At 40.7% G+C, this 26,127-nt stretch overlaps 1 protein-coding gene across 43 annotated transcripts in view; it reads left to right on the forward strand.

The window, feature by feature from the left end:
• The window catches only part of ANK2 (ankyrin 2), a 273,565-nt gene that overhangs the window by 205,982 nt on the left and 41,456 nt on the right, over positions 1-26,127 (forward strand). For 19 of the 43 annotated variants that reach the window (XM_064711446.1, XM_064711448.1, XM_064711445.1 and 16 more), the window contains 8 exons: positions 913-1,011; positions 3,191-3,289; positions 8,490-8,562; positions 15,119-15,263; positions 19,549-19,651; positions 20,913-21,016; positions 24,460-24,501; positions 25,393-25,428. In XM_064711446.1, coding sequence (XP_064567516.1) covers positions 913-1,011; positions 3,191-3,289; positions 8,490-8,562; positions 15,119-15,263; positions 19,549-19,651; positions 20,913-21,016; positions 24,460-24,501; positions 25,393-25,428 — 701 coding nt within the window. Of the gene's footprint in view, positions 1-912; positions 1,012-3,190; positions 3,290-8,489; positions 8,563-15,118; positions 15,264-16,932; positions 16,945-19,548; positions 19,652-20,912; positions 21,017-24,459; positions 24,502-25,392; positions 25,429-26,127 lie in introns of all 43 variants that reach the window. The other 24 variants (XM_064711454.1, XM_064711466.1, XM_064711460.1 and 21 more) reach the window with 6 other exon arrangements.

Raw genomic sequence — 26,127 nt, forward strand, 5'->3', positions numbered from 1 at the left:
ACAGTTCTGGATGATCACCTTCTAATCAGCAGTGCAAAGCATTACTGCCATCTGTTTGTTTGCAGCAGAGATAACTGTCAGAGCCTGCCCCAGGCTTTACCTAAGTGTACAGCGTGATCAACCCAAGGTTTTCTTCCAGTTCCTTCTCTGCCTGCTTTCAAAGCCAATTGCAAATAATTTTGTAAATCAATTGCCTGACTGGACTGTCACAATACCATCTCAGATCAGCCAGCTTAAGCACACTTTGGTTATGTTTCTGTATTGTGTGACACGAGAGCAAACCACTGGAGCAGATGAGTATCTTGAACTAAGCCTGTTGATTAAGGCAGACATGCGGTACAAATTCCTAAGTGTAATTACATCTTGGTCCAGCCTCTTGGAGGCAAAGTGAAGCTAAACCTGATTGACATTTGTAATAGGTATATGTTTTTAGCCTTTTAAAAAGCAAACAGGCTTTAATCACTGCTGTTAAAAATGATGTGTTTTTTTAATAGACTCAGATATTTTAAAGGCAAACCTTGGGCCCTCTGTTGAAAACTAGGATGTGAGAGGAAGAGGAATGTTCTCTGCCTCAGCTATGATTCTATGCCCTCAACCTGCCCCTTTTAACTTTGTTGTTCCTCATTGTTCCTTCCCCCGATTTAGAAAATACGGGAGAAATGTCTTTTCATGGATTTCCTTTATTGTGAGAGAAATTATTTTTGAAAAAGAATATTACCTTCCTTGATATTTCCATTATCCTGCGGAAGGAGAATTATTATTATGGAAGGTTTATTATTTTTGGGTCAATTGGTGTCACAATGTATGTTTGAAATATCTCAAAAGGAGCAGAATGGAGCAAAGTGAAATGTCTGATCTAATGATTGGCTCTTGTTCTTTGTTTGCTTTTGCTGTCACCGCTGTGGATAACAGAATGGGTACACCCCTCTGCACCAGGCTGCTCAGCAAGGCCACACTCACATCATCAACGTTCTGCTGCAGCACGGGGCCAAGCCCAACGCCATCACCACGGTAAGGCTGACCTGCCACTGCAAACTTGCTTCCCTGGACAGTTCTTTTCTTGCCTTCCTTAGGGCTTGAGAGCAGGCTGCTATTTTGGTGAAAGTATTCCTCACACAGCTGGTTGTCATATGTGGAAATGTAATTTCCTCTGCTCTTCCCTATCCTCTTAAGGTAGTCACGTCTGACCTAGCTGTGCACTAAGCTAAACGTAAGGCAGAGATGCAGATTGCTGAGCTGCAGGATCTGGCTGGCCAAAGCTTCTGTGCCAGGCTCGTTCACTTTCCCTTTGCCTCAACACTTCTCTCTGGAAATTGGTATCTCCTGGAGTTTTCCTTTAAAATCAAGGGGAGCTCAGAACCTGGTGGTGTTTTTTTTGGGTTTTTTTTGTTTGTTTTGTTTTGTTTGTTTGTTGTTTTTTTTTTTTTAATTTAGACCCAGATTTCTGTCCCTCTATCCACTGAATTGATTTCAGGTTCTTAGGGAGTTCACCTCAGTGAACTCAGTGAAGTTAATACCTCCTCAAAGAGTGTCAATAGCTCCTGGCACAGCTCATTCTGTGCAGTCAGCCAGCCAGGAACACGACTGTCCTATTTCATCTTGATGTTGTTACTAGTCACCTCTAATTGGGTAATCATTAGAACACTCCCAGAGTGTCCAAAACTCCTGTCATTCGTCATTCCCTAGAGGGGATCAGTTTTCCCTATGCCTTTAGTGTGTGTGCTTAAGTCAGCACTGGCACCATGTTTGATCCTGGAACAATCATGTGGAGTAATCTTGTGTGAAAGTTATCCAAAATCCCAGTTTATGCACTGGATCATCAAGTGAGAGACCACTGCAGCCAACTTCTGGGGCTGCTCAATTAAACACTCCCACTGTTTGGGGTGTTTAGCTGAGGGTCCCTGGACTTGATTTCAGTCCTCACACTGGGGCTGTCATGCCCAGGTCTAAGCAGCCTTAGGGATGTGTCTTTGCTGCACGGTTGGCTGCTTCCTCAGATACTTAATCTGTCCTTGTCCACACAGAGCAACCTCTGGCTTGAGATAAGAGAGAATTTCAACCTGAGACATGTGGCAGGGAGATATGGGAGTGGTGGATGAGCAACTAATGTGCGAGTGAAGTAACAGTCAAATTATTTGTGCTGTGAAGATGCTAATCTGTTCATTTTGTGTTCATTTGTGCTAATCCCCAAACTCAGTGTTGCTTCAGGGTGGCTGAGCTAGGGTAATACAGAAGAGTTTAAATTATAGATAACTGAAGTTGTTGCTGAAGGAGAGAGGCCTCAGGCTGATAAATCCTGCACATGGTGCAGTGGGGTCACAAGAGCAATCATTTCTGTGCAAGGAGTGGTACAGTGACAGTCCATGATTCCACAGGAGACCAGCCTGTTGTCCCTTGGTTCAGTGCAAAAGAGCGTGGAGCAATTTTGTGTAGAACTCTTTACAGAGAACCATGGAACACATTCCTTCCTCCCCTCCCCAAACTCAGTGACATGGGACTGTGGACTGCCAGTGTTCCAGGAGACGAAATGGGGAGAAATAGGCTTAAACTCTTGCTAAATTATTTTAACGTCCTTTTGATGAATGACATGTTATGAATAGTCAAACTGCAAATAAATGTATTTAAATGGAACTATATTCTTCACCCCCAAGCCTTTTGTGGCTTGTATTTGTTAAATCATTAGCTTTTGTGAACTGTTAATGGAAGTACATTCTTGTCGTGTGAAGGAATAGGAGTATATGTGGACATGACAGCTGGAACTTTGTACTCCCCAGAAAAGCAATTATACCTGGTCAAGGTATAACAGTTTCAACTGGGAGGGAAACTGTAAAAAGTTAAAATACTTTTTACTTTCTAGAAGAGTATTTCTGCAAAATAACCCCCAGACTTATGCAGGCAAGCCAGGCTGCATAGTGCAATGTGAGCCCTGAAGGGTTAAACCATACAGCGCTGTAGTATTTGGAATCGCTGGCAGATGTGAGTGTGTTGTGTTACCATGGCAATTGGGGCTATAGTCTTAAAGAAGTTACAAAGACAGAGTCAGATGTAACGGTAAAAAGCCATGATTTTCCTAGGCTGTGCCTTGTTTTGGATGGAAATGCTGGCTCATGCAGCGTGGAGAGTGATCTCATTGGTTCACATCACAATCCTCCCTCTCTCTCAGCGCTCTCCCCCTCTCTGTTCCCTGCAGAATGGTAACACAGCCTTAGCCATCGCCAGGCGCCTGGGATACATCTCTGTGGTCGATACGCTGAAGGTTGTCACAGAGGAGATCACCACCACCACAACTGTGAGTTGCACATGCATTCAGATGTGGCTCTTCTTTACTCAGAGTGTTGTCTTTCTGCTCTTCCCTCAGGCTCTCTGTGCACCTCTTTCCTTTTCTGTTTTGTTTGGGGAGTTATAGCTCCCCCCCTCCCCTTCCCTTTCTGTTGCATTTTTGCTACAGTGCTTTGAGCGTATCTTATGAGCATGTGGAAGTGTGTGCACGGCAACGGGCTCCCCTGAGCTAGGGAACAAAGTCTGTGTGCACACCGATGGAAAATAACAATTCAGAGTGAAACTTGTTTCTAGACCTGGGTCTGAGCTGCAAACCCAAACTTTCCTGAAGTTTTTGTGCTGTTGTTTAGATCCTGCCATTTCTCTGTTGGTCTTTTCACCTCTCCTTTCCCATCTGGCCTTACATCTCCACACTTTTGACACCTCCTGAGGCTCAATCCTTGCAGCATCTCTACATTTGGACCGCACCAGCCACGGCCTGGAGCCAAGCCATGGATGCTCACTGGATGGCTGTGAATCACATCCATCATCTTCTTACTTAAGTCACTTCCAGTTCAAACAGATCCTGTTTTCCAAAATGCATAGGAATCTTTCCTTATGGGCACAGTTCTCTCAGTGCTCCACACTCTTGGAGTCTGTATTTTGACATCAGGGCTGGTCAACGGTGTGTGCTGAACATCAGCAAGGTGGTACTGCAGCTTTAAGCCAGGAAAAGCTGATCTATTTGGACACCCTGAGAGGAGAAGGTTTTCTCTTCTTGCACTTTTACCTCCTATCTACAAATGTCATAGCAGGTAGTAAGGGAGAACATTAGAAATAGTGCATAAATTAAGAAATCAGATTTTATTTAAGTCTTGATTAGTGCATTTATCTTGAAATGCTGCTGTAAGATGATGCTTTTTCATTTTATTTGATTTGGTGCTTTTTTTTTTTTTAATTAACAGTATATTTTTTTTTTAAGATTAACAGTATACAAACCCCATCAGCTCTAGATGACATTTAGGGGCTCAGAGCTGTAAAAATCTGTAGATTACTAAAAAGATGCCACTACTCAGTCATGGAGAGGATTAGAAGAGAAGTCCAAAATCACTTGTAAAGAAATAGAAATATAATTTTGATTTTGTTGCATGCTGACAGCAAATCCCACTTGATATGAACGAAGAAAGATGCGATAAAGATAACATGGCATAAGGTTACAAATAGAATAAATCATAATTTTTTAATGACTTGCAAAGATCAGGCTGAGTCAGGTTTGGAAGAGGAATTCCAGCGTAATTCCAGAAGTCTCTTAATAAAGACTGTGTGTCTCTGTTGTTATTACTTCACGTTCTTGTTTAATCATACAGCGCATCACACATGTACGTGCATAAACACATATGTATCTAATCAGAAGTTTAGGAAAAATAAAACCTAGGGAAATTTTTTTGAGAAACTTTAGTTCTTAGATTTTTAAGCTTCAGAGGATGCCTTTGTCACATATTCTGTGCTGTGTCCTAGCACAGGTTTTTAATTTATTGCTCTTTTCCACTATGTTTCACTGTGCAGCCTTGGACCTTGTCTCATGTAGGTGTTAGATATTTGAAATAATAGGAATTGCACAACAAAAGGACACATGTGAGCTATTAATTTTGGATAAATATTTCTTTAAACATTGAGGATTAATGTTATTTTCTACCAGGTCCCTGATGTCTGGGGTTTAGGACTGAATCAAGTAGTGAAACATACTTGCAAGGTTGGCCTTTAGTGCTCGCACAGAAGAGAAATCTGAAATCTTGATCTGTGTCTGCACACTTGGAAGGTCAGGTGGGAGCCCTCCATAACTCACATTCTCCAGCTAGGAACACATCTAACCCTTGTACCTTAGGGGGATGTATGCAATGGTGGTGTTTTGGGGGGGATGTTGATTAAACACAACATAGAACAAGTCCTGCAAAGGAGGGCAGATAGCAGGTGCTCCCTGCAGTCAGGTGCCCCAGATGGTGGGGCTGGTGTGGCCAGGGCTGAGGGCAGTGCTGAGCCTGAGAGAAGGTGCTGTCACCATGGCTACTCAGCCTGTGAGGCTGGGCTGAGCCCTGCACGAGGATGGTACACAGTGATTGATATGCAAGTCACTGCCACTCGAGATGAGGAAAAGATCCCCAGTGCCAAAGCCTTTCTTTGCTCTATCTTGGAACAAACCTTCCTCTTACTTGCATTAGTGCTGTTAATAGTGGAGCCACATGAATATGTAGCAATAGGGAGAATAAAGTGCACATTTTTTACTGAAAGATTAAAGGGCAATAGGAAATGAGAATAAACTGAGTTTTCAGAGGTTTTCTATGCAATTAAGTTTGGGGCCCTTTATACAAACAAGCACAGCCTTCCTGTGGACAAATGAATATATGAGGAGCTTTCAGGTTGTTTGCAGTGTGCTGCTCTGACTAAGTCATTCCTGAAAGCATATATGGGTTTACATACCTGAATTATATATTGGAATTATTCTATGCCACCCAGTGAAATCTGGCCTTACAATGAAAGGCTCAAATACAGAAGCCTTAAGTAAACTCCATTATGGTATTCCCACTAAACATAGGGAGTTTGGGAAATACACACTGAGCAAACTTCCATGTGGACCATTCATGGGGCTAGATATAGATTTTACATTTTGAGAGAATTTGATGTTCCTATCAATTAAAAAAATTCTGATGTCACACTAGAAGTTCCTTTAAAAACATTAATTCCCAACAGAAGTTGTTGGGATTAGAATTAATGATTCTTACTGAGTTCAGTGTTCCAAAATTGGCAATGAATATTTTTTTGTTCTGTAATGTGCATATGCATGCACACTCTTTTGAATCTCTTTTCCAAATTTTGTTTCAATTGTCAAATTATGAAGTATTTTTTTTCTTACTGCTGAGGAAGCCAGGAAGTTAGTAAAGTATCCTCGCTTCCCTGTAAATAGATAATATCTGCAAGCCTTAGAGACCAGATTTTTATATGGAGGCCTATAAAGTCCTAAGTGAAAAATAGATGGATGTAGTAGTCCATAAACCTTGGTTACCTGGGAGATAAAAAGGTGGACAGTGATCCTTACTACCTGCAGTTTGTGCTTTTACTTAGCTGATTGTTCAACTCAGTTGTTAACTCTGGTGTTGAGGAGACAAAGTCAGTGCCACCTGAATGACAGCACCTCCCCATCTGTCATCACCGGCCTTGTCACCCTACTGCTGCCTGACATTTCTATCCCAGGAAAGCCATGGGAATACGGGGGAAAAGTCAGTCCCGATGGTGGAGCCATTCGGTGAATATAAACTAATTTGCAAACCTGAACATGTGTTCTGCTGCAACAGAAATAATGAGTTGTTTTTACTCATGGGGAAGAGTGAATTTAGGAGCCTAATTAGGATTGCCAGTTGAGGCAAAGGGCATTGTTCTTTCCCTGTACCTCAGGAGGGTAAACTGGAACTGCTGTCAGAGTTAAATAGATTTCAGAAACGTAAAGCAGACTTTGAAAACTAATTTCCGAAGTAATTACACAGTTGGTAACTTAGTTATTTATTAAAGTGCAGTATTTTACAATAAACGAGAAAGCTTTTTCAGTTTGTTAGAAACAGAGAAGTGCATAACAGGATCAGGAAATAACTAGTAAGTTTTGTGCAACAAAAGCTGCTATTGACTTCACTGCTTGATATCAGCAGGCATTTTCCCAAAAGCATATTGCATAAGGGACTCAGGGTTTGGCTGGTTTCACCATTCCTCCCATGAAACGTTTGGCTCCTTTGCACGTGATGTTCGTGTATGCCCGATAGGCGGTGTGAGCAGCAGGGAGCTTGCTCAGGGGGACACGTGGCCTCCTGGCACTGCTCTCCGTGCCACAGGGACACTGTGCTCCCGCACTTCCTGAAGGGCTGTGTGCCAGCTGCCCTCCGCAGCTCCCCAGCTCACTGGGAGGAGCCAGGGAAATGGGTACCTTTTGCTGGTGACCAAGGCATTTCTGAGCACTGCTCCTTTTGAAGCCCTTGGCATTTTGTCCCCTGTATCCTAGCACACTGAAGAGCTCCCTCCAGACAACTTGCACTTCCTGTGCACTTCCTGTAGTTCCTCTTGTTATGTTCTTCATCTCCTTCTGCAGTATGAATCTGGATGCTAAAAAGATCCATTCTTAATTCAGCACCCTAGCCTGAACCTCACTCATCCTCCTCCTTACCCTAGGACTAGTCTACAAATGAATTCAAGGCGGATTAGAATGAGCAGAATAACAGAAAGTTAGTCTAAGACAGTTGATTTTGACTCAACAAGTTATAGCTCCCAGCCTACAACCTTCTTTATGTCCTACCTCTGCCTAAGCTTCTACTCAGCCTTCACCCTAAGTAGGCCAGGCCTAACCTTCCACTGAACCCACCTAATCTCAGCCCTGCTATGTCTAGAAAGCATAATACTATCCATGTACGTTCCCCAGCCATATGGCCTATCCAAATACAGTTATCAGCCTCCACCATCCTACCTATCCTTATGCTCACATAAGATAAAATTATATTTTAGAAACCCCAACAAACTTCCAGTGTTTTCCTACTCTTATGTCTAACCAGAATCCTCCCACTATTCCTCAGTCCGTACTTGCTTTGATTCACAATATTTTGTACTTTTAGGTGCACAAGATGTTTCAGAATCTTCAAACAACTTTTTTTTTTTTCCTCTGATGTATACGTGCTTAGGGGGAATATACATGATTTATGAAAAGGATATAATTAATATGCACTGTAGTCACCTTTTTCTGGAGAGGGGGAAGAAATGTTTCAAGTGATCTGTGTAAATCCTTCACATCTTTTTTTAGTTGAGGAATTTCACATCATTCATAACTTCATTTCCAAATGTTTTACAATTTAATAATTTCCATATGCCCCATACAACTTTCTCAAGCTCTTCTGTAGACATTACCTAATTCATTTTAAAATCATCTTGGAAACATTGAGCTGAATTGTTCTACATGCACCATTTATAAATAAATTTTATTTCTCTGACCAGCTCATTATCTTATGTTTTTGTACTTTTCTGCCAGAAGAAATGTTACCTTATGCAGCACTGAGAATAGGAGTTTCTGGAATAAAGATGAAAAAGGAAGTTAGGAGAAGGGGAAACGTGATGAAATGCTTCAGCATGTCCCACTGCTGTCTGTTGAAAATGCCCTGCTGTAGACTTTGCTCCCCTGACTGATGATTCTGTCTTTGCAGACTGTAACAGAGAAGCACAAGCTAAATGTACCCGAGACAATGACTGAGGTCCTGGATGTGTCAGATGAAGAAGGTGAGTGATTTGGTAAATTCCTCTTCCATATCATCTCTGTAACCTGTTCTATAGGCTCAAGAAGCTGCTTGAATACTCTCACATCTTCATTTTGCTGTGCCTGTAATGAACCTCTCTTTTAAATGATGTAATCATCATGGTATTTTTAAATAAAAGATGCCAAAATTTGAAACTAAGTAAAATCCTGGACCCCTATATCTTTTCCAGAAAAAGCTTTTCTGAACCAAATTGGCCAATGAGACCATTTCTCAACTCCAGGCTTTATAATTTCACTGTAGAACTGTCCCAAAGTTGGCTTTGACCCTCCCATAAAGAGGAGTCCGAGCAGTAAATATTTTGGATCTGTGCCACTTGTATCAGATAGAAATATCCAGGAGTTCTGCCAAATTGGAAACATTTGTGGAAGATGCATAAGGTGGAAGGTGAGGAGAGCATTCCCTGGAGGGAGCTTTTGGCGCAGGGGAGCTCAGGGATACACAGGGTGTGATACAAAGTGAGAACACGCAGCAAGTTCAGCCCTTGGGTGTCAGAGGCCTTTGCACACACAGATAGGAGATGCATCCCACCACTTAGCTTAGGAGTTTCTCTGACCTTCTGGGAGCGGTGGTAAGGTATCACACTTTTGTGCAGCTCAGAATTGCAGAAATGGACTAAACCCGCCCTTTTCTAAGGGTTCGCAAGTGACTTCTTAGAAACTTTAGTCACAGCAATATTAATAAATATAAATGCAGTTGGAAGTATTTTCTATGTTCCTTTTTACACCTGAGAGTGTCAATGTTGCAATAGTCCATGTGTGCCATTTTATGGTGATTGTTATTATTTCACACAAATAATTTGTGGAGTGACTTGTTTCCAGAAGACCTGGGAATTTGGAAACTCAGCTTACAGGGTTGGTACTTTTCTTTTACAAAGAAAACAGATGCACTTGTGGTTCTAAATGGTGTACGAAGTTAATGGCATACATTAATTATAAGTGCTTGTATTGCTTTTAGAAATGGGAATTATGCTGATAAATGAGTTACACTCTTGAGAAAATATGATGCTTAGACTCCAGATGCAACTTTTTGTTTTAAAATGCAAAAACAAACAAGTGTGATTCAAAATCAATTATTTTCTGCTGCATCATGACCAGTGAAATTATTTTGCTGCTTTGTCTCCGATTAAGAAGCATTCAACTGCTTGTGTAATTATTATATTGAATCACCTTTAAACAGCTTATTGCCTTATGTTCACCTTGTTTACTTTTCTCCCAGTCTTTTGATCTACCATTGAATCATCTTTAAATCCACTAAGCCTAGTTTGTCTTCCTGCTTCTACTGGATCAATCCAGGGTGTTTCTTTTTCTCAAACCAATTTGTGTGTTGTACAGTCTTTAAACACTCTGATGAGGAACCCTTCAGTGATGGGGAAGCATGTAGTGGCACAGGTGCTGTTAGCAGGAGTTCATGGAGTAAGACCTACAGACTTTCTCTTTTTGTCTGACTCAGACTGTTATTTTTTCGTGTAGTAACAACACATGTTTGCAGAATTTGGTATCTAACACTGCTTCTCTCTGTTACTTTTGAAGTGTGGTTGACTGTGTGTTTCATGAAGGTGGGAGGAAGAAGGGAAGCCAGAAAATCTCAGATTTATTACCTATATCTTGAGTGTGTTGGCAGAACTTGAAGGGGCTGTCCTGCATGACTAATGCTCTCCTGTGCTTTGAATTAACATTCACCGCAAGCACTCCTAATGTGGATGGTGCTTGTCACAGTAACTTTAAATAGCTGGGGACAGGAAGGCTCCAGAACTTGTTTTATAGTGAGGATGAACCATTTAGGGGTGGGGTAGCTTCACAAGAGGCCAGCAGTAAGGTTTCTGTGGTACTGGGTTCTTTGAAGTGACACAATATGTTCTGAAATAAATCCATGTGCTGCTGCAAACCTGCCAGCTGTATTAACATAATTATCAAGTTGAACACAAGAGTACTTGAGCAAAGTATTTCAGATCCCATAGTGGAGCATGTTCATCACTGATGATAAGTACTTTGCATTTTGCTTGGAAAATTGTTCCGTTGTGTAATTGTATGCTGTCATGTTGTTAATATAGCATTTGTTTTCCTAAAACAAAGTTAACATACAGTCTGAGCAGTATAAAATAAAAGACAAATATCTGTCAGATAGCTCAACTTGGTGTGGAAGGTCCTGCTCTGGGTAGCCTATTTTAAAATATCTTGAATGGACAGAGTGCCACTAATTCATCTTCAGTTTTCTTGCACCCTTTTTTGTTTATCTACTGAAGTTTTATTCAGAATTCTTTACTTTTTATGTTACCTGCTAAACAAAATCTTTATTTTTGAACAGAATCAAATTATATTTTTTATTTAAAATGGCATTGAATCCCTGCTTATGGGAATTGCACTACAGATGTGGTTTGTGCAACATGTACCCCTGCCAGCAGAAATGCTCAGTGTGGATAAAGTTGCACTAAAATCTCTGCAGGTTTTTATCTTTGCATCAGCCTTGGCTGTATTGCTGCTAAGTTCAGTTGCTTTAAACCTGTCACCACAAAAGAAGCATTTTGCACCTGAGAGGTCCTTAGTGCAGTAAAGGGAAATTACTGCAAAGCCTCTTGTGAAATGTATTTTAATGATGTCTACAGAATTAGTGAAGTTAAGTGCAAGCAAATATTTTATTAGGGCTGAGTCTGTGTAAACACAGAAGAAAATATAGAAAAGGCAGGAGCCTGGTTTCTTTCTTATTTCCCCATATATTAATATGCACCTCTGTAACCATTCCATGCCTCATTTTTGTGCCAGAAGAGCTGCACAAACCAACAGTGGCTTGTCTGTGAGACTCCCATGGGAGATAGTGCAGTAAGTGTAGTGCTCTAGAGAGAGAATACAACCAGTAAAACAGGATGGTCAAGAGGTCTCGCTTGTTTCTTTTTGAGCCGCCTCATCACCAATTAATTTTCAAAAGTTGTAGTTTCAGTGTCTGCTTGAGACAAAGTTCTGGCTGCTGCAGAAGTTGTCAAGCTCCAGCCATGCTAGCCCACATCCTCCATGCTGGCAGCATGAACGTTTCACCATGTGATGACCCAGCCCAGAGAACTGATCTGTCTGAAAATGAATCTGTTTGTCCTGACTAGTTATTTTCCAGCCAGACAACTTTTGCAGGCAGAAGAGAATAGAAAGGCGGAAGTAGAGGGTGAAACATCACTGTCAGGAGCAGCATGGCCCGAGATGGCAACCAGAAAAGTTGACTTATACTAAACTGTAATTAGTGCTGACACTGCAATTGCAGAGAAGGGACAGACAAAGGTTGTCATGTGCAAAGAGCTCATGGACAAGGTGTCGGTGAACTACTGCATCGTAGTGACCTTGGATTCCAGGAAGCAGTTCATAGCTGATCCTATATCTGGCTGCATCAGATTTCTAATAAGAAAGAAAATCCCTCACAGTGCTTAAATACAACAACAAATTTCCTGAGTGCCCCCATGCATGGCCTTGGAGTAGCTAATGCTGCTGCATATGTGTGAGAAATGAGCAGCTAAGTCTAGGCAGAATCCACTGCTGTTATACACACACATAATTCCTCTGAAGAAGCACCTGAATTAGTGGAATTTAATTCCCTTAATTAAACCTGGAAGTTAAAGTTGCAGACAGGAATTGTTCTTAATAGACTTAGGTTGCTGTTGCTGTGCATTGAAGCTCAGTAAATTTAGAATAGCACCGCTGAGTTAATTCACCCTCTAAATAAAGCACTTTGTATCCAGTAGTATAACATGTAGCCACAGGATGCTGATTTACACAAGTAAGGCCTTGGTGGCTTAGGGATGTAGGGGTAGTTTGTTATTTTATTGTTTCTTACCTAGATCCAACATAGCAACTTGCTAAATACCAAGGTCAAGAACTGGAATTCTTTTTTGCAATGGGTTAATAGGCAAGCAAACAAAATCAAAGTGTCTCTCCCTCCCCAGAGGTCCCTGAGAGTAGAAATGCGCTTCTTTGGAAATTTGCTTCACTTTATGCCATTCTGAGTGCTGCCCTGAGCTCCCAACAGCTGGTATGATGATAAATTTTAAGTCATGTATCAACATCTGAAACCATATGTGAAACCCCACTTTCCTGGCTGGCTAAAAAGAAACAAAGTTAAAGCATTAGTCAAGCTGTAATCCAGGGAAGCTTATAATGTGGGCCACTAAATAGAGGATTGATTTAGGGAGTTGAAAGTGTCCAAACAAAGTGTCAGAGAAACTCTGCAGTTATGGAATATATATTCCATAAAAATTGTTATTGCCATAGTTGTCCTTTCTCCATCTGCAGCGCTTCTGTGGTGAGCTTTAGACTTATCTGCGTGCTGCAGAGAAAACAATAATTTTGGCAAACCATTATAACTGTATCTGGCTTTAAAAACATCTATTAAAAGCCATTTCTGGCAGTTTGACACAGCTCCCTTTCCTTTATTATTTTATTTTAAAATTTTCTCTGTATTTTCTCTATATTTTGTGAGAAAAAAATCCAGAACAGTTCTCATGCAGCAGTTGTATTTTGCAATTTTGCAAATTCATAGATGGCCACTGCAAACCACGGAGCATGCAAACCATCGATGTCAATGGTTATATTTGTCACAAAATGGTTAGTAAGTGGTGGAAATGTTCCTGGCACTAATTTGATGAGGAATGAGATGGCAGACGGATTGTTTCTGGCATATTGAAAAAGGGCAGCTCCTGTATTGCCACAAAGCAACCATCTGGTGAGATCTGCTGTGTCAGGAAGCCCTTGGTCAGCTGAACATGCAATCATTTAGAGTTAAACACCTATTTTTTCTCTCCATATGCTAGGAGGTGCTATGGTTTTGGGGCATTCATCTCAGGACAGGAAGATGGAGGGCACAGGCTGTGGGGGGAGTTCCCTCAGTCCCTGCTGGCTGTTCTGAGATATCTGTGCATGGTCTGGTTACTGTGTGCAGATGTCCCATCACATCAAACACTGTGACTTAGCCCCACTATTGACATCTCTCACATGAGAGGCCAAAGCTGAAATCAAAGTAGACTTTGGTTGTTTTTTTTTTTTAAAGGTTGTGGGCATGATGAAAGCGGTAAAGATTTTGCCTTTGTTTCTATTATAAATGGAATGTCTGGCATGATTATCATTATCTAGTTTATTTGAAATATAACTTGAAATTCTCTTTACTGTTTGATTAACAGCATTGCCTTAATATCTTCCAAGTTTTCACTAAGCCCTGTGCTTTTTAATGTGACATTCCCAGGAAACAGGAGGCATCATCTGTCAGAAGACAGGAAACATGAAGTGATTAAATGCATTTTATTGTTTTCTGTGAAACTGTGCCCAGTTTCTCCCTCTTAATGTGGGTTGATGGAATTTTCAAGAGTTTTTGTTGTTATATTGAAAAGATTCGAGACTCATTTTTATATATAATATTTGTGTGTGCATATAAATCTTAAACCCTCCAAAGTTTACTTAGTTTTAGATGATAAATAATAAATTATTTATTTCTTAGCTGAAATGTCATCTAGAAAAAATAGCTTGATTTGCTTTGTGAAAATAAGTATCAAGATGAGCCTCAGTTTGCCCACAGCCCAGCAGATGAGAAGGCAGGAAGCTCTTGGTGGCCTGGGGTCATGTTGTATGGCTCTGTGGGTCACACCAAGCCTCTGGCAGGCTCACACTGCAGTGATTTACCAGAGGGAAAATGACTAAAATATCCAGGCAGAAACTGTGGAGAGGAAGTGACTTGCAAGTGGGAATGAAAAGAAACATCTACACGTTGCTTGGCAATGGAATCTGTTTTGTTAGTCTGCTGGGGAAAAGCAAACTGTGACTTCATATAGACAGAATTTCCTGGGGAAAAGAATGCTGGACCTAAAAAAAAAAAGGATTAAATTTCATTATTCAGAGTATATGGATAAAGGTTACTGTGTCAGATAACAAATGATCACTTAGCCTGGGATTCATTATGAATTATGATCATTCCCATCTATGCAAGTGAGCTTATTTCCAGTTTCTGGATGTTGCCATGTTCTAGAAACATGAATTTTGTTGCTGATTACAGAGAGATCTTGGAATATGGGTGACAGAGCCTTATATGATGTGAAGTTTGGATAGACAAGAGTTTAAGTTAACCTTTGCAACTATAAGGCATAAGGCAGTTTTTGTCTGAATACGTGTAGATTACAATCAAATAAGTGGCGATATTTAACCATAAACTGTCAGGCTGGGATGCAGCATAGCTGTGTCCAGAAAACTGAAATGGATTAAAGAACAGAAAGACCACACTTGAGAGCATAGCAAAGAAGCATGCTCCTTGCCAGTGTGTGCAACAGCAAGAAATGTATGAAATCTAATTGATTAATCACCTTGATTTTAATTTTACTTTTCAAAATATCTTGCTTGATGTGCCAGTTTGATGAAATACATTAATTGCTTGTGGTTTGCAGTGTTTCCTGAGTGGAAAATGCTTTCCTGTTCCTTGTGCCATCCAGCTGTTAGACCCTGAGGTGCCAATGGAATCAAACTCGTGTGTGTACTTATCGCTTGTGGGTTGATTTGCAGGTGATGACACAATGACAGGAGATGGAGGGGAGTACCTTAGGCCAGAAGACCTCCGGGAGCTGGGAGATGACTCTTTGCCAAGCAGCCAGTTCTTAGATGGAATGAACTACCTGAGGTACAGCTTGGAAGGAGGACGCTCAGACAGGTACTTGCCTGGATATAGAACTTTTCTCATGCTACTTCTGCATGAGAACTTGTTTTGCTCTAAGTGTGTGAAATCCCTCTGTGGGGTATTTCTCTGCTTGGTGAGCTGCTCAGCATTTGTTCACTCAGTGTAGCAGCGTGGCAGTCACCACTTGGCAGGAGGAAGGGGTGGTCACCCCCATCTCCTGCTGCCACAAGCAGGAGATGGGTGGACAGGGGCTTTGAGCATCAGGTGAGCTGACTTTTTGGGAGTGCTTTGCTGGCTCAAGGTACCAGGAGAGGAGCAATGGACTGGGTCGTTCTGCACTGGGCTGGCAGTGAGTGTATTGTCTGCAAGCACCTCCACTCTTTCTGGTTCCTCGTGGTTGAATTAGCAGGACACAGAATACTTGTCCTACTGACACAACTGTAATAGTAATAATAATAATGGAAACATTAGTTTGTCCAGTCCAGACAACGTACTGATTTGCTTATATCTGAAAAGTTGATCTTAAACCTAGATCTCTTTGTGGAATAATAATGCATGCAGCTTTGATTTAATTTTCCTTTTTTTTTTTTTTTTTTTTTGAGTGTTGTTATATTCTACAAAAAATATGGAGTTCCCTTCCCAAAAGGAAAGACTTCATTAGTGAGCATAAGTGCATTAAGTGTAGGCTCAAGCTGGCAGATTAACCCCCACAGTTCTAGTTCAGAACAGCCACCCAGGCATTCCTGGGTGAAATCAGCAATGTCTCCAAACTCACTGTCTTTAGAACTGGGATGCACTAAAGGGAAGAAAAGGAAAAAAGTTGAAACCTTGGCAACAGAGTTTTGAAGCTACCTCATTTTCCAGTCTTAGTTGTTATCCTGGCAGCATTTCTGAAGCTCAGTGGAATCAGTAGGATCCGTTCTGTTTACTTGAGTAGGCTGGGAATTGCTCCTGGAACAAAAGATGTCAGGAAACAGTTTGGTTTGCCTCACAGCATGTGTAAATCCCATCATTCAGGTCCTGCAAGCCTGGGATCTCTGTTGGTTTTTAGACAGTGAGTCCACTGAAAACAAAGTGACTGTGTGGCTTTTTGACTCTCAGAGGAAGTCTATGCACTACATCAGAATGCCTAAAATCAGAACCTTTCATTCTCGCAATGGTAGCAATGTTTGGGAGTTTTTTAGGTTTTAAGATGTTGTATAGAAATGATTGTGCAGGCAAGTGTTACCCCAGTTTAAGTTAGGCTCCCATTTAGAATATTTTATCTTTTAAGTCTTGTCAGTGGATTTCAGTAGATTCTCACTGATATGTCACTGATACGATTTCATTTGTATTGTATGAAAATTATTTCAAGTCCTGTGTGAAATGCAGCAAAATTCTAAAGGGAGAAATAATGAAAGGACATCTTTCTAACTCCATGATCTCATTTTCTGTCACCTTCAGGTTACCGATTTTAAGAATTTTCACCGAGACCGCTTCAGTTCTTTTGCATTTCCTTTGAATGTGATTTTCATTGCATTATAATGACTTTGGTTTTTCAGAAAATTCAGTAAAGCAAGATAGTATTAGCACTCTAGACTCATATGATCTTATACATTAAACAGTTTGATTTACAAACATGTATTTTTCATTTGTAACCATCTTCCCTATTTATTTTATTTCTCTCTCCCCTTCATTTTTCTTTTCCATATGCTTTCATTAGCATCATGCCCAGGTAGGTATTACATGGCATGAACACCTGTTGTCTCTATCTCCTCCTATGGCACCTGTCTCTGTTCATCCACTTTGGAGGCCTGCTGTATGTAGAAAATTGAGTTGGAGAACCAAAGGAACCATGCTGCTGTTGAGAAACATTTTTGAGGTCCATTTTTACAGTGTTCAGTGACCCCAGGGTTTTTTCTCAGCTTCTGAAAGAACATATGCAAATATACACTGAGATCTAAAGAAGAGATATGCTGAGCTGGTCTGGAGCTCATTAGGTCTCTGTCTAAGCTGGGAAGTGAGTGTGCATTGCAAGTCCCACAGTGAGGCAGAGTAGAAACTTGGCATTGGGGATGCTAGTCTTAATTTCTGGATACCACCAGGGCCCTATTTGGGGCCTAGAGGTGAGTGATGTGTGCCTGTGCACACAGGCAAGGCACAGTCTTAGGTTCAGGAGCTTTGCAGCATTCCTGGGTTCCACAGTTCTGTCTGTGGGCCTGAGTGCTTTTGGTCCCACAAGCCTTCAGACATGAGATTTATCAAACACATTCAAGAAGAATCTGCATGCATTTAAGTGTTGGTCTTGTGTCTGCTTTAGGTAGGCTTTTTTATGTTTCATGGAATTCCAGAATACTTATGGCAATAATAAACAATAAATCCATTGCTCAAGGGGACTGTCATTTCAATCAATACCTTTATTCCTAAGTCTGAGCAGCACAGACCTTTTAACTCCTGGTTTGCTCTTCATTGAGCTGGCCCAGTGCACAGATGAGGCAGTGCCATCTGAGCTCTACTTTTGAAATTGAGTGTAGCAGGGAATTTAAATGTAATTATGTATTATATCAGAATATGTAATTTTATTATAGCTACCTGCACACCTCAGTCATGAATGTGCCTATCTTGTCTCCAGATAAATCCCAGCTCCCTTTTGTATTTATTAGAGCTGATGTACAGGTACCACACTGTGGTTAGCACTGGGCTACTTGTAGTGGTGGTAGTAGCAGTGAGGATGGACAGGATCACCATAGGGATAGCCAGCCAAAGGCAGTTCAGGCTTCCCTTCACTCGGTGTCTGTCCAGAATATGGTGTTAGCTGAATAGCAGAACCTACAACTTGGATGGTGACTCTCTCACGAGCATTGCATGGCTCTGCAGAGTGGTTCTGGAAGTCTCAAATATGGAAATGAACACAGGATAATGATGGCAAATGGGGTCTGCTACTGAGGCTTGTTCCTCAATCAAAGAAAAAGTGTTAAATTTTGGTTTGCTTTTTTCTCAAGGCTTTCTGAAGGCTGTCTTTGCTTCCAGTTTTGTACAGTCCACCTGGGATACTGAATAGGCCACTGGTATAAGCTAATGATCAGCAGCACTGATTGTTCTTCAATGTCATACATTTCTAATAAAAATAAGATTACCATTTGCTTCTATAAATGGATCAGAAATTACTGAGTGCACATAACTATTGTTAAAAAAGGCTGTGTTCTGAATCAGATAATATGCACTTAAAGCATTTGAAACTCATGTCTGTAATGAACCGGTGACTTTTATTGCTAACTGCTGAAAATGAATTATCCCTTAAAACTCAGTGCATCTGGATAAATGGCCCATTGTTCTGATCCAGCATGTTAGTCATTATGAGCACTGCTCACGGATGTGTAAGCCAGGAACGCAAAACTGCTTCCTTCAGTTAGAGATGTGATATTCCTCAAGGTCTACATCAACATCACAGAGTACACGCACAACATCTGAAGGTGGATGATCTGGTTTTAAAAATCGCTGTTGTCATACTGCAGCTAGTGAACATAACAAGGAGAAAACTCATGCTATTTGGTAGCAGAAACCCCATTTACCTCAATATGTCCTTCTGTGGTGTTGTATTTGTTGATTTTTTTTTTGCTTTTTGCTGGTGGTTACTGCGGCTACATTCTGAGCCAGTGCTTGGAAGCAGCTTATTTACTGCCTTGCACCTCTCATTGCTACAGCAACCAGTGCTCTGTGGAGCTGCGTGTACTTACAGCGAGGTCGGTGCTCACACTGGGGCTGTCTCCCTGCAGATGCTGCTGCCATTCAGAGCAAGGTTCTGTTTTACACGGGAGCTTGTGGCTGGCCACACTTCGCCTTGCTGTGTGTACCTTCCAGGGGACAATGTCAGGCTTACTGCTTGAAGGGGAGGAAGTAGGTCCCAACAAAGCTTCAGAAAGAGTCATTCCAGCTTTTCTTAAGGATGGTAGCATACTGGTTTTCCACAGTTGTTTGCTTGTGTGATGCAGCAGCGAAGTTCTCCAAAGAGCCTTAACAGAAATGAATGCTCTTTGTTATGAGGAAACCATCATGCCACAAAGCCAAATTGAAAGGATTTGTGAGTATATCTAGATTAATCTCTAGGTTTTGCATTTGGAAACAAATAGGTCAGTGCAAAGGCTTTGTGGCCTGTGGTCAGACAACAACACAGGCGTGCAAAGCTGTGTTTCCCTTGACTGTGCTCTGCTGCCCCTGGAAGCTGCATGGTGTTGCTAATAGCACGCTTTTCTCATTCTCCCACTCGATCTGTCATGGCACCTTTGCAACATCCTGTGTGCTGCTGATGCATTGCTCTGGCACCCTACCAACCTCCCAGCCTGCGGTCCTTCAGTTCCGACAGGTCCCACACGCTGAGCCACGCCTCCTACCTGCGCGACAGCGCCATGATCGATGACACCGTGCTCATCCCCAACCAGCAGGTGAGTTGTCCTGGTTCAGGGCAAATTTGGAAGAGAACCCCCAAAGGGGCTCCTCTAGGAAAGCAGATTCAATCAGCCCCTCCCCCCAACTGCTCTGGGAGAAAATACCTCCTTGGAGAAAAGTGGAAAAAACCTGTTTATTAAACAATAAAACCTAAACAATATTAATCAATAAAACCCCTTGCTGCTCCAAAAGAGATGACCAACTGAGAGAGTCCCCTCCCCGGGTTGCAGCTCAGCTCACTCAGTCTCTGATCAGTCCCTCCGGTGCTGGAAATGTCGTGGCCCAGGCCTGGCCCGGTGGGCCACAGGTGCAGCTCCCAGTGCTCTGCTGGTGTTCAGTCCAGAGCAGGTTTGAACAGGTCCAAAGAAAAAGGAAAAAAAAAAACCCTACAGTCCAGGGAACTTCTTTGCCTCAGCTAGCTAAACTACTAAAAGCAAAGGAGACCTCCGTCCCACTGTCTGTCCATCTGCAGACAGCACAGCCCAGGAGCAGGAATGTGGAGGAGTGAGTGCAGTGTCTGAAAACAAACTGCTGCTTCTTCTCTCCCCCCTTCACTCTCTGGAACACTCTTAAAGGTGCAAAACTTGTTATCCAGCATAAACAGAACAAGACAATTGGAGATAAAAGCATCATATAGTCAACCCAGGACATGAGTAAACCTCTCTGAGCTCCTTCTTGCCTGCAGAGATCAGGGAACAGAGAAAGGCTGCTCTGCAAATTGTTCTGATGAGACTGGGTGGTGTAGGCTGCTTGGTTCATTTGTATACAAACCTCTCTATTTTCTAGGCATATTTAATGGCGTACTGTGCTGTGCACTATTGAAGTCTATTCCAAAAAATATGAATACACTGTGTGAATGTAGCACAGGGACTGTGTTGTTAATGTTCTCTATTTTAACTGATGTTTGAATGTTGCTAATAGACATCGTGCTACACATTCAGGGTATGTAATGAACACATAGCCATTGTCCTAAAAACTACTGTCTTGAAACATGCTTATAGTTAAAAAAGAAGAGATTTAGGAAATGCCTTCTTAGTGAAATCACAGCATTCTTTCACTGAGACCACTAACATTGGATTACTTTAGGGAAATATTAAGTGTTACCATAAAGGTTTCTAGTATCTTAATACTATTAGTACTCCTTTGTTTTAAAAGAAAATGTTTAAATTCTTTAGGCACTACTATGCAAAATACTTTTTTTTTTTTGTTCAATAATGGATTTCATTGTAGTAAAATGGGGTTATTTTTCTTCCCAAGGTAACAACTCTGGCCAAAGAAGCTGAAAGGAATTCATATCGCTTAAGCTTGGGCCCTGAAATCTTGGACAATGTGGCTCTTTCTTCCAGCCCTATTCATTCAGGGTGAGTGCATCAATTAGCATTACACTACAAAATGAGAAACAGAGTACCTGCAGTGGCACAAGCTTCAACTAATGCTTAACTAGGAGCTGTATTTTAATTCATTGCCTCCTGGAGCTGCCAATAAATTGTTATGATCTTTTAAGCTGACAACCAAGCAAGGCCGAGTACCAAGACTATTCACTGAAATCACTGCAAGTCAGTGGGCCCTCAGTCAAGCTCAAGGGGAATGAATGTGATAAATGACACAGACACACAGGCATTTGTGTGCATTTTATTGAGACATAAGTACAATGCCTTTCAGTGTTAATAATAATTGACACCAAGTGCTTAATCACTCCAGATGGTCAGCACTTACTGTGCTGGTGGAGTTGAGGTGAGCACCAGCTCCAGTGTTTGCCTTCTAAATTACATGAATAGACAAGCAACATAAACATCACGTGCTTTGCACGTATTTGAGCACTGTCCTCATGTCCAACTGACTCCTTGTAAGCATTTGCATTTAGACAAACTCACTGTCATGGCATAACACAGGTCAAAGTGCAGGCCCAGCCAAGATCATATTTACAAACCTTATCCCAGCTGGCCTTAAAATCTGTGACTGCATTTGTTTTAAATGCTCTTCCTTACTGTGTTTTAAGTAATTTCAGTCTTTACACTGAATTCTACACTTATGTCCTGCCATCAGATTGGATGGGGAAGGTGCAGATGAATTCAGAAGAAGCTGGAGTAATCAAAAAGCATTTCATCTCTGTGGGCTGTGTGTACACAGCATGTCTGAACAGCACAAGGGGAAAGATTATTTTTGTCAATCTCAAATGAGTTTGCTACTATCTTACAGTCTGTATTTTTAAAAACTAGCACTGGAGCCCCATTTGGAATGACAGGCAGTCCTGATCTAGAGGAGGGACAACATTGCCAAATTGACTCATGTGACATAGATGAGAATATTGTCTGTTAGCTGATTGTAGGATAGTTGTCTGTGACCAGCATTCCTTGGATTTGCTTCTCGTGAGCTCCAAAACTAACAGGTGACATGAAAATGCCTAATATGTAAAGTATGTGTCTGTTTATATATATTTTGGTATGAAAGCTTTAAAATTGCTTTGGTGCTTTATTCTAACCCTAGAGAGCTTACAGATTTTTCCAAAGGATGTATTAATTTGCCCTTTCTGAAAGGTCGGTCTTTCCTGTGATTGCTGAGGATGAACTAAGTACTTTCTAGAAGAGTGGCACTTATTTATTGGATGTGCAATTATTTTGTTGTTTTCTTTTAAAAAGTATGAGTGATATTCCCATCTTTTGAGATGACCACGATGCTAGTGCTAGGATAAAAGATCTGATTTTGATAGGAGCAACACTCTCTGCAGCCTTGCATGAAATAGTGAATTTTAAGTCAAATTATGTTCTTCTTTTATATATAGGCACTAAACTGACACTAAATATCGTAAGAAAGAAAGCTTTGATAACAATTTCTCAGCCTTTGAAAAAGACTGTACAACACTTCATTTTTATCTTGTTTAGATTGGTCTGAGTCATAAACTGTTGGGGTGCATATGGTTTCTTAGAAAAGTACATTGACTACTAGAGATTTGCTTCTAAGACCTTCCTTTAAATTGAAACAGTTGTAGAAGTTCATGATTGCCGCACTCACTCTGCTGGAACAACAAATGTATTTGTGATTCAGAGCCCTGTTGTCAGCCACACTCCTCTCCACATGCAGACACACACTGTTAGTGGCTTCTTATGACTGAGCTGCAGGCTGACATTTAGGGCATGCAATGAAATAGTAGTTATCTATCACGAAAGGAAACTAGTAGAATTTTGAAAGAAATCCTAGATAAACACTGTCAGTGGTCCTATGCAAGGGTGTGGCCTTGGTTTTGCTCAAGACACTGAAAATGTATTAAGTTCAGATGGTGTTTTTGAGAAATAACACATCAGCACAGTATTGAGTGGTAATTTATTTGTCACAAATGTTATAAGTTAGTGTTCTGTACAATCTGAGGATAAAAATTGCACTTTTCTCCCTGCACCACTCCAGTGATGAAGCCCAAATTGCTGTAGGGTTCTTACAGATCTCCCATTGTAGGGAAGTGCTCCTGTGGATCACAGTGTAACACCCCCAGGCAAAGGGATAAATTCATAGGGAATGGTTCTCTCAATGTGAAAAGGTTGAAATATGTGCCTGGAACTTCACAGGCACATATTTCAACCTTTGCTTAACTACCTGAATCTTCTGCCATGTCTGAAGTTTCAGAAGGGAAAAGGTTTTAACCATCCATTTAACTTTTAAATATAACTGTTCATTCAATATGTTGATAATTTCATCAGGAAGGACAAAAAAGTAAGTTCTTTGGTCAAAGTTTTTTGCAAACATTTTGAAACCCAAAAATATTTCTCTCCTAAGAGATAACACTCTTGTGGGGCTCAAAATCTCAACATAAAGGTCTCCTGGTCATTTTATGCAGCTGACAGTTTCCAGATATTTTCCAACTTCAGCTGAAGAAAAAAGTATTAATTCCTGCACTTAAACTCCCTTTCAAGCAAATCAGATTTTCTTCTTCTCATAAAACTACTTGATCTTAAGTGTTGATCAAAGTTAAGAATCTCTGAGTATGCCAAAAAGTTTGGATGCTGAACATCCAATAAGATAGAGTTGTATGACTTTACTGCTGAAGTTATGGGGTGTCATTTATAATTTCCTGCTGTAATGTGAGAGACAGAACTAGTGCCTACATAAACGCAAATATGCTTCACAGTTTTAGTCTCATACCACACAATATCCTATTGTGGAAGAACCTGTGTATTTTTATTATGCAAAAAAAAAAAAAATCACTGAAGTGAAAGATTTGCAGCATTTAGATATTGCTCGTCCGTCAGTACCATATTTTTATCTTCCATAAGAATATACATGAATGGTGAAGATAAGAATGACTGTAAGATTTTTAAAATATCAGTGGTGTGCAAAACTATGTTGTTTTCTTAGCTGTGTTCTGGTGATACAGTGGAATTATTTGTATAGATTATATTTCTAAGAATTTTCCTGACAGTTGTGTAGAGTCACAGTAGATAAGAGAGCAAATCTGATGTGTTATCAGGATCATGGCACTGTGAGGAAGGAGCTTTGGGTCCATGCTATGATATGAACTTGGTATTGTGTTCTAGAGCAAATACACAGCAGCTCTGCAGGTTTTCCAACTCTGACTCACTGTAATGCTCCTGTTTCATGAAAAATCCTGATTTCTTTTATATAATTTGCTGAAGAAGTCCCTGTTTGACTAATGGATGAACATAGTGTGTCATTACTTATATCTTGAAATAAATGACACAGTTGGGATACTATTAGTGAGTTTATCTTGCTGGAAGTCATTGTTTCCATCTATGAAAAGATGAGGGATTGGGCAGCTCGTACTGTGATAAATAATGTGAATTATCATTCTTAGCTGCATGTCTGCAAAAAAGGAGGCTGGATCCTTGCTAACAAGGTAAACAAAATATCTTTCAAGTGTTGTATTTTGAATCCATAATATATTTTTCCCAATGTGAGGTTGATTTCCTGGAAATCGTTATGGAAACAGGACCTGGCAGCGACCAGCTGATAGTCATTTCTTAAATCTGAAAGTCTAAGTGATTTCAAATTATGCTGCAGCTTTATGGCCTTTGTTCAGAAAGTTACAATGAGGAAAAAGAGTGAGTGTTTCATTAATAGCAAAGCATGTTAATGGAAGAAAATGGCAATGGAGATCCATAAAATAAAAAGGGAAGTTGGAAAACTAATTGTCCATGTGACATTAAGTGATTACTGAGGGCCTAAACAGGTCAAAATGAGAGTTTGAAATTTGTCATTTTGTAGAACAAAAGGAGGACAAGAAACATGTTGAAATGGAAGGAAGTAGAGGACAATATATTGATAGAGGATTTTAAGGAAAGGCAAACATGATTTATTGTGCTATCAGGAATGCTGGCTGGAATTACCTTGGGTGCCTTAGCCTTTGGTGTCCCACAGTCCACATTTTAGATGTGGATACCTAAACCAAGCAGCATCTCCCCTTCTCTGCCTCTGAGAGTTTTACTTGGAATCCAGCTGTGCATTTTAGCTGTCTGGCTTGCAGTGTGAGGGTGTCCATAGAGAAAGCAGATCCCTCCAGTTTCACTGCTGTACAGGTAGTGGCCTCTTGGAACTGAGGCTGTTTACTTAGGCTTATTTTCCATACTCACTTCAACCTTCCCACCTGTGAGGAATATGCATATATATGTATATGTTCATGTGTTTGCTTTAGAAATCTGTTTCATTTTTCCAGTATTTCATTTAACTCATTCTTTTTTTTTCCCCCTTTCTGTTCCTTTTTGATGTTAAACCATCTATTCTATTGCAGATGCTCTTCTCCATGTCTTGATCTTGACAACAGCAGGTGAACTTCTGCATAATTTCTTTCTTTATTACATTGCACTTCTCACCCACCCTATTTGTCCTCCCCTCTTACCTCACTTCAGGATGCTTTAGTGTTTTGTTAGTGCCCATTAGCCAAGAGAAAAAAATAAATCTAACCAGCAGTAATAGTTATATATAGCATGACTTCTCTTTTACAGTAAGTGTCCACTTTCTCCCATCTGCTTTGGCATCTATAACAAAACAATTCTGGAATTGTTAATAAGCCCACTGCAAAAAGTCTTAACAAAGTTCCTTATACCATCCTAGCTTGTTTTAACCATTGATGTATTTAACCATAGCTTTTCTTTGTGGGTGGCATGGTTTAATATTCATATTTAAAGAAGTAGTCCCTCCCCAGATAATTCAACACAAACCACTGTAAGTATTGAATTATTAGTAAGTGGGCTTTTTATCTCACTTTTCTGTGTAAAAAATATTGCAGAGCCACTCTCTTAGCCACATTTTCCAAATTGTACCACTGTATTTGAACTAGTAAATTAACAGCCCACCTTAGTATATCTTATTTTTCATACTACCCATATTTTTTGTGTGATGGTCAGTCAGTGCTTGAACGACTGGCACATTACATTCTGCACAGGACACCTGAAGCTGAACCATCCCAAAGGAGATTATCCTCCCTTGGCAAAATAAATGTTAATTGGCACAGTACCTGTTTACT

Source organism: Zonotrichia leucophrys, chromosome 4 (assembly GCF_028769735.1).
Source record: "Zonotrichia leucophrys gambelii isolate GWCS_2022_RI chromosome 4, RI_Zleu_2.0, whole genome shotgun sequence".
NCBI lineage: Eukaryota > Metazoa > Chordata > Aves > Passeriformes > Passerellidae > Zonotrichia > Zonotrichia leucophrys.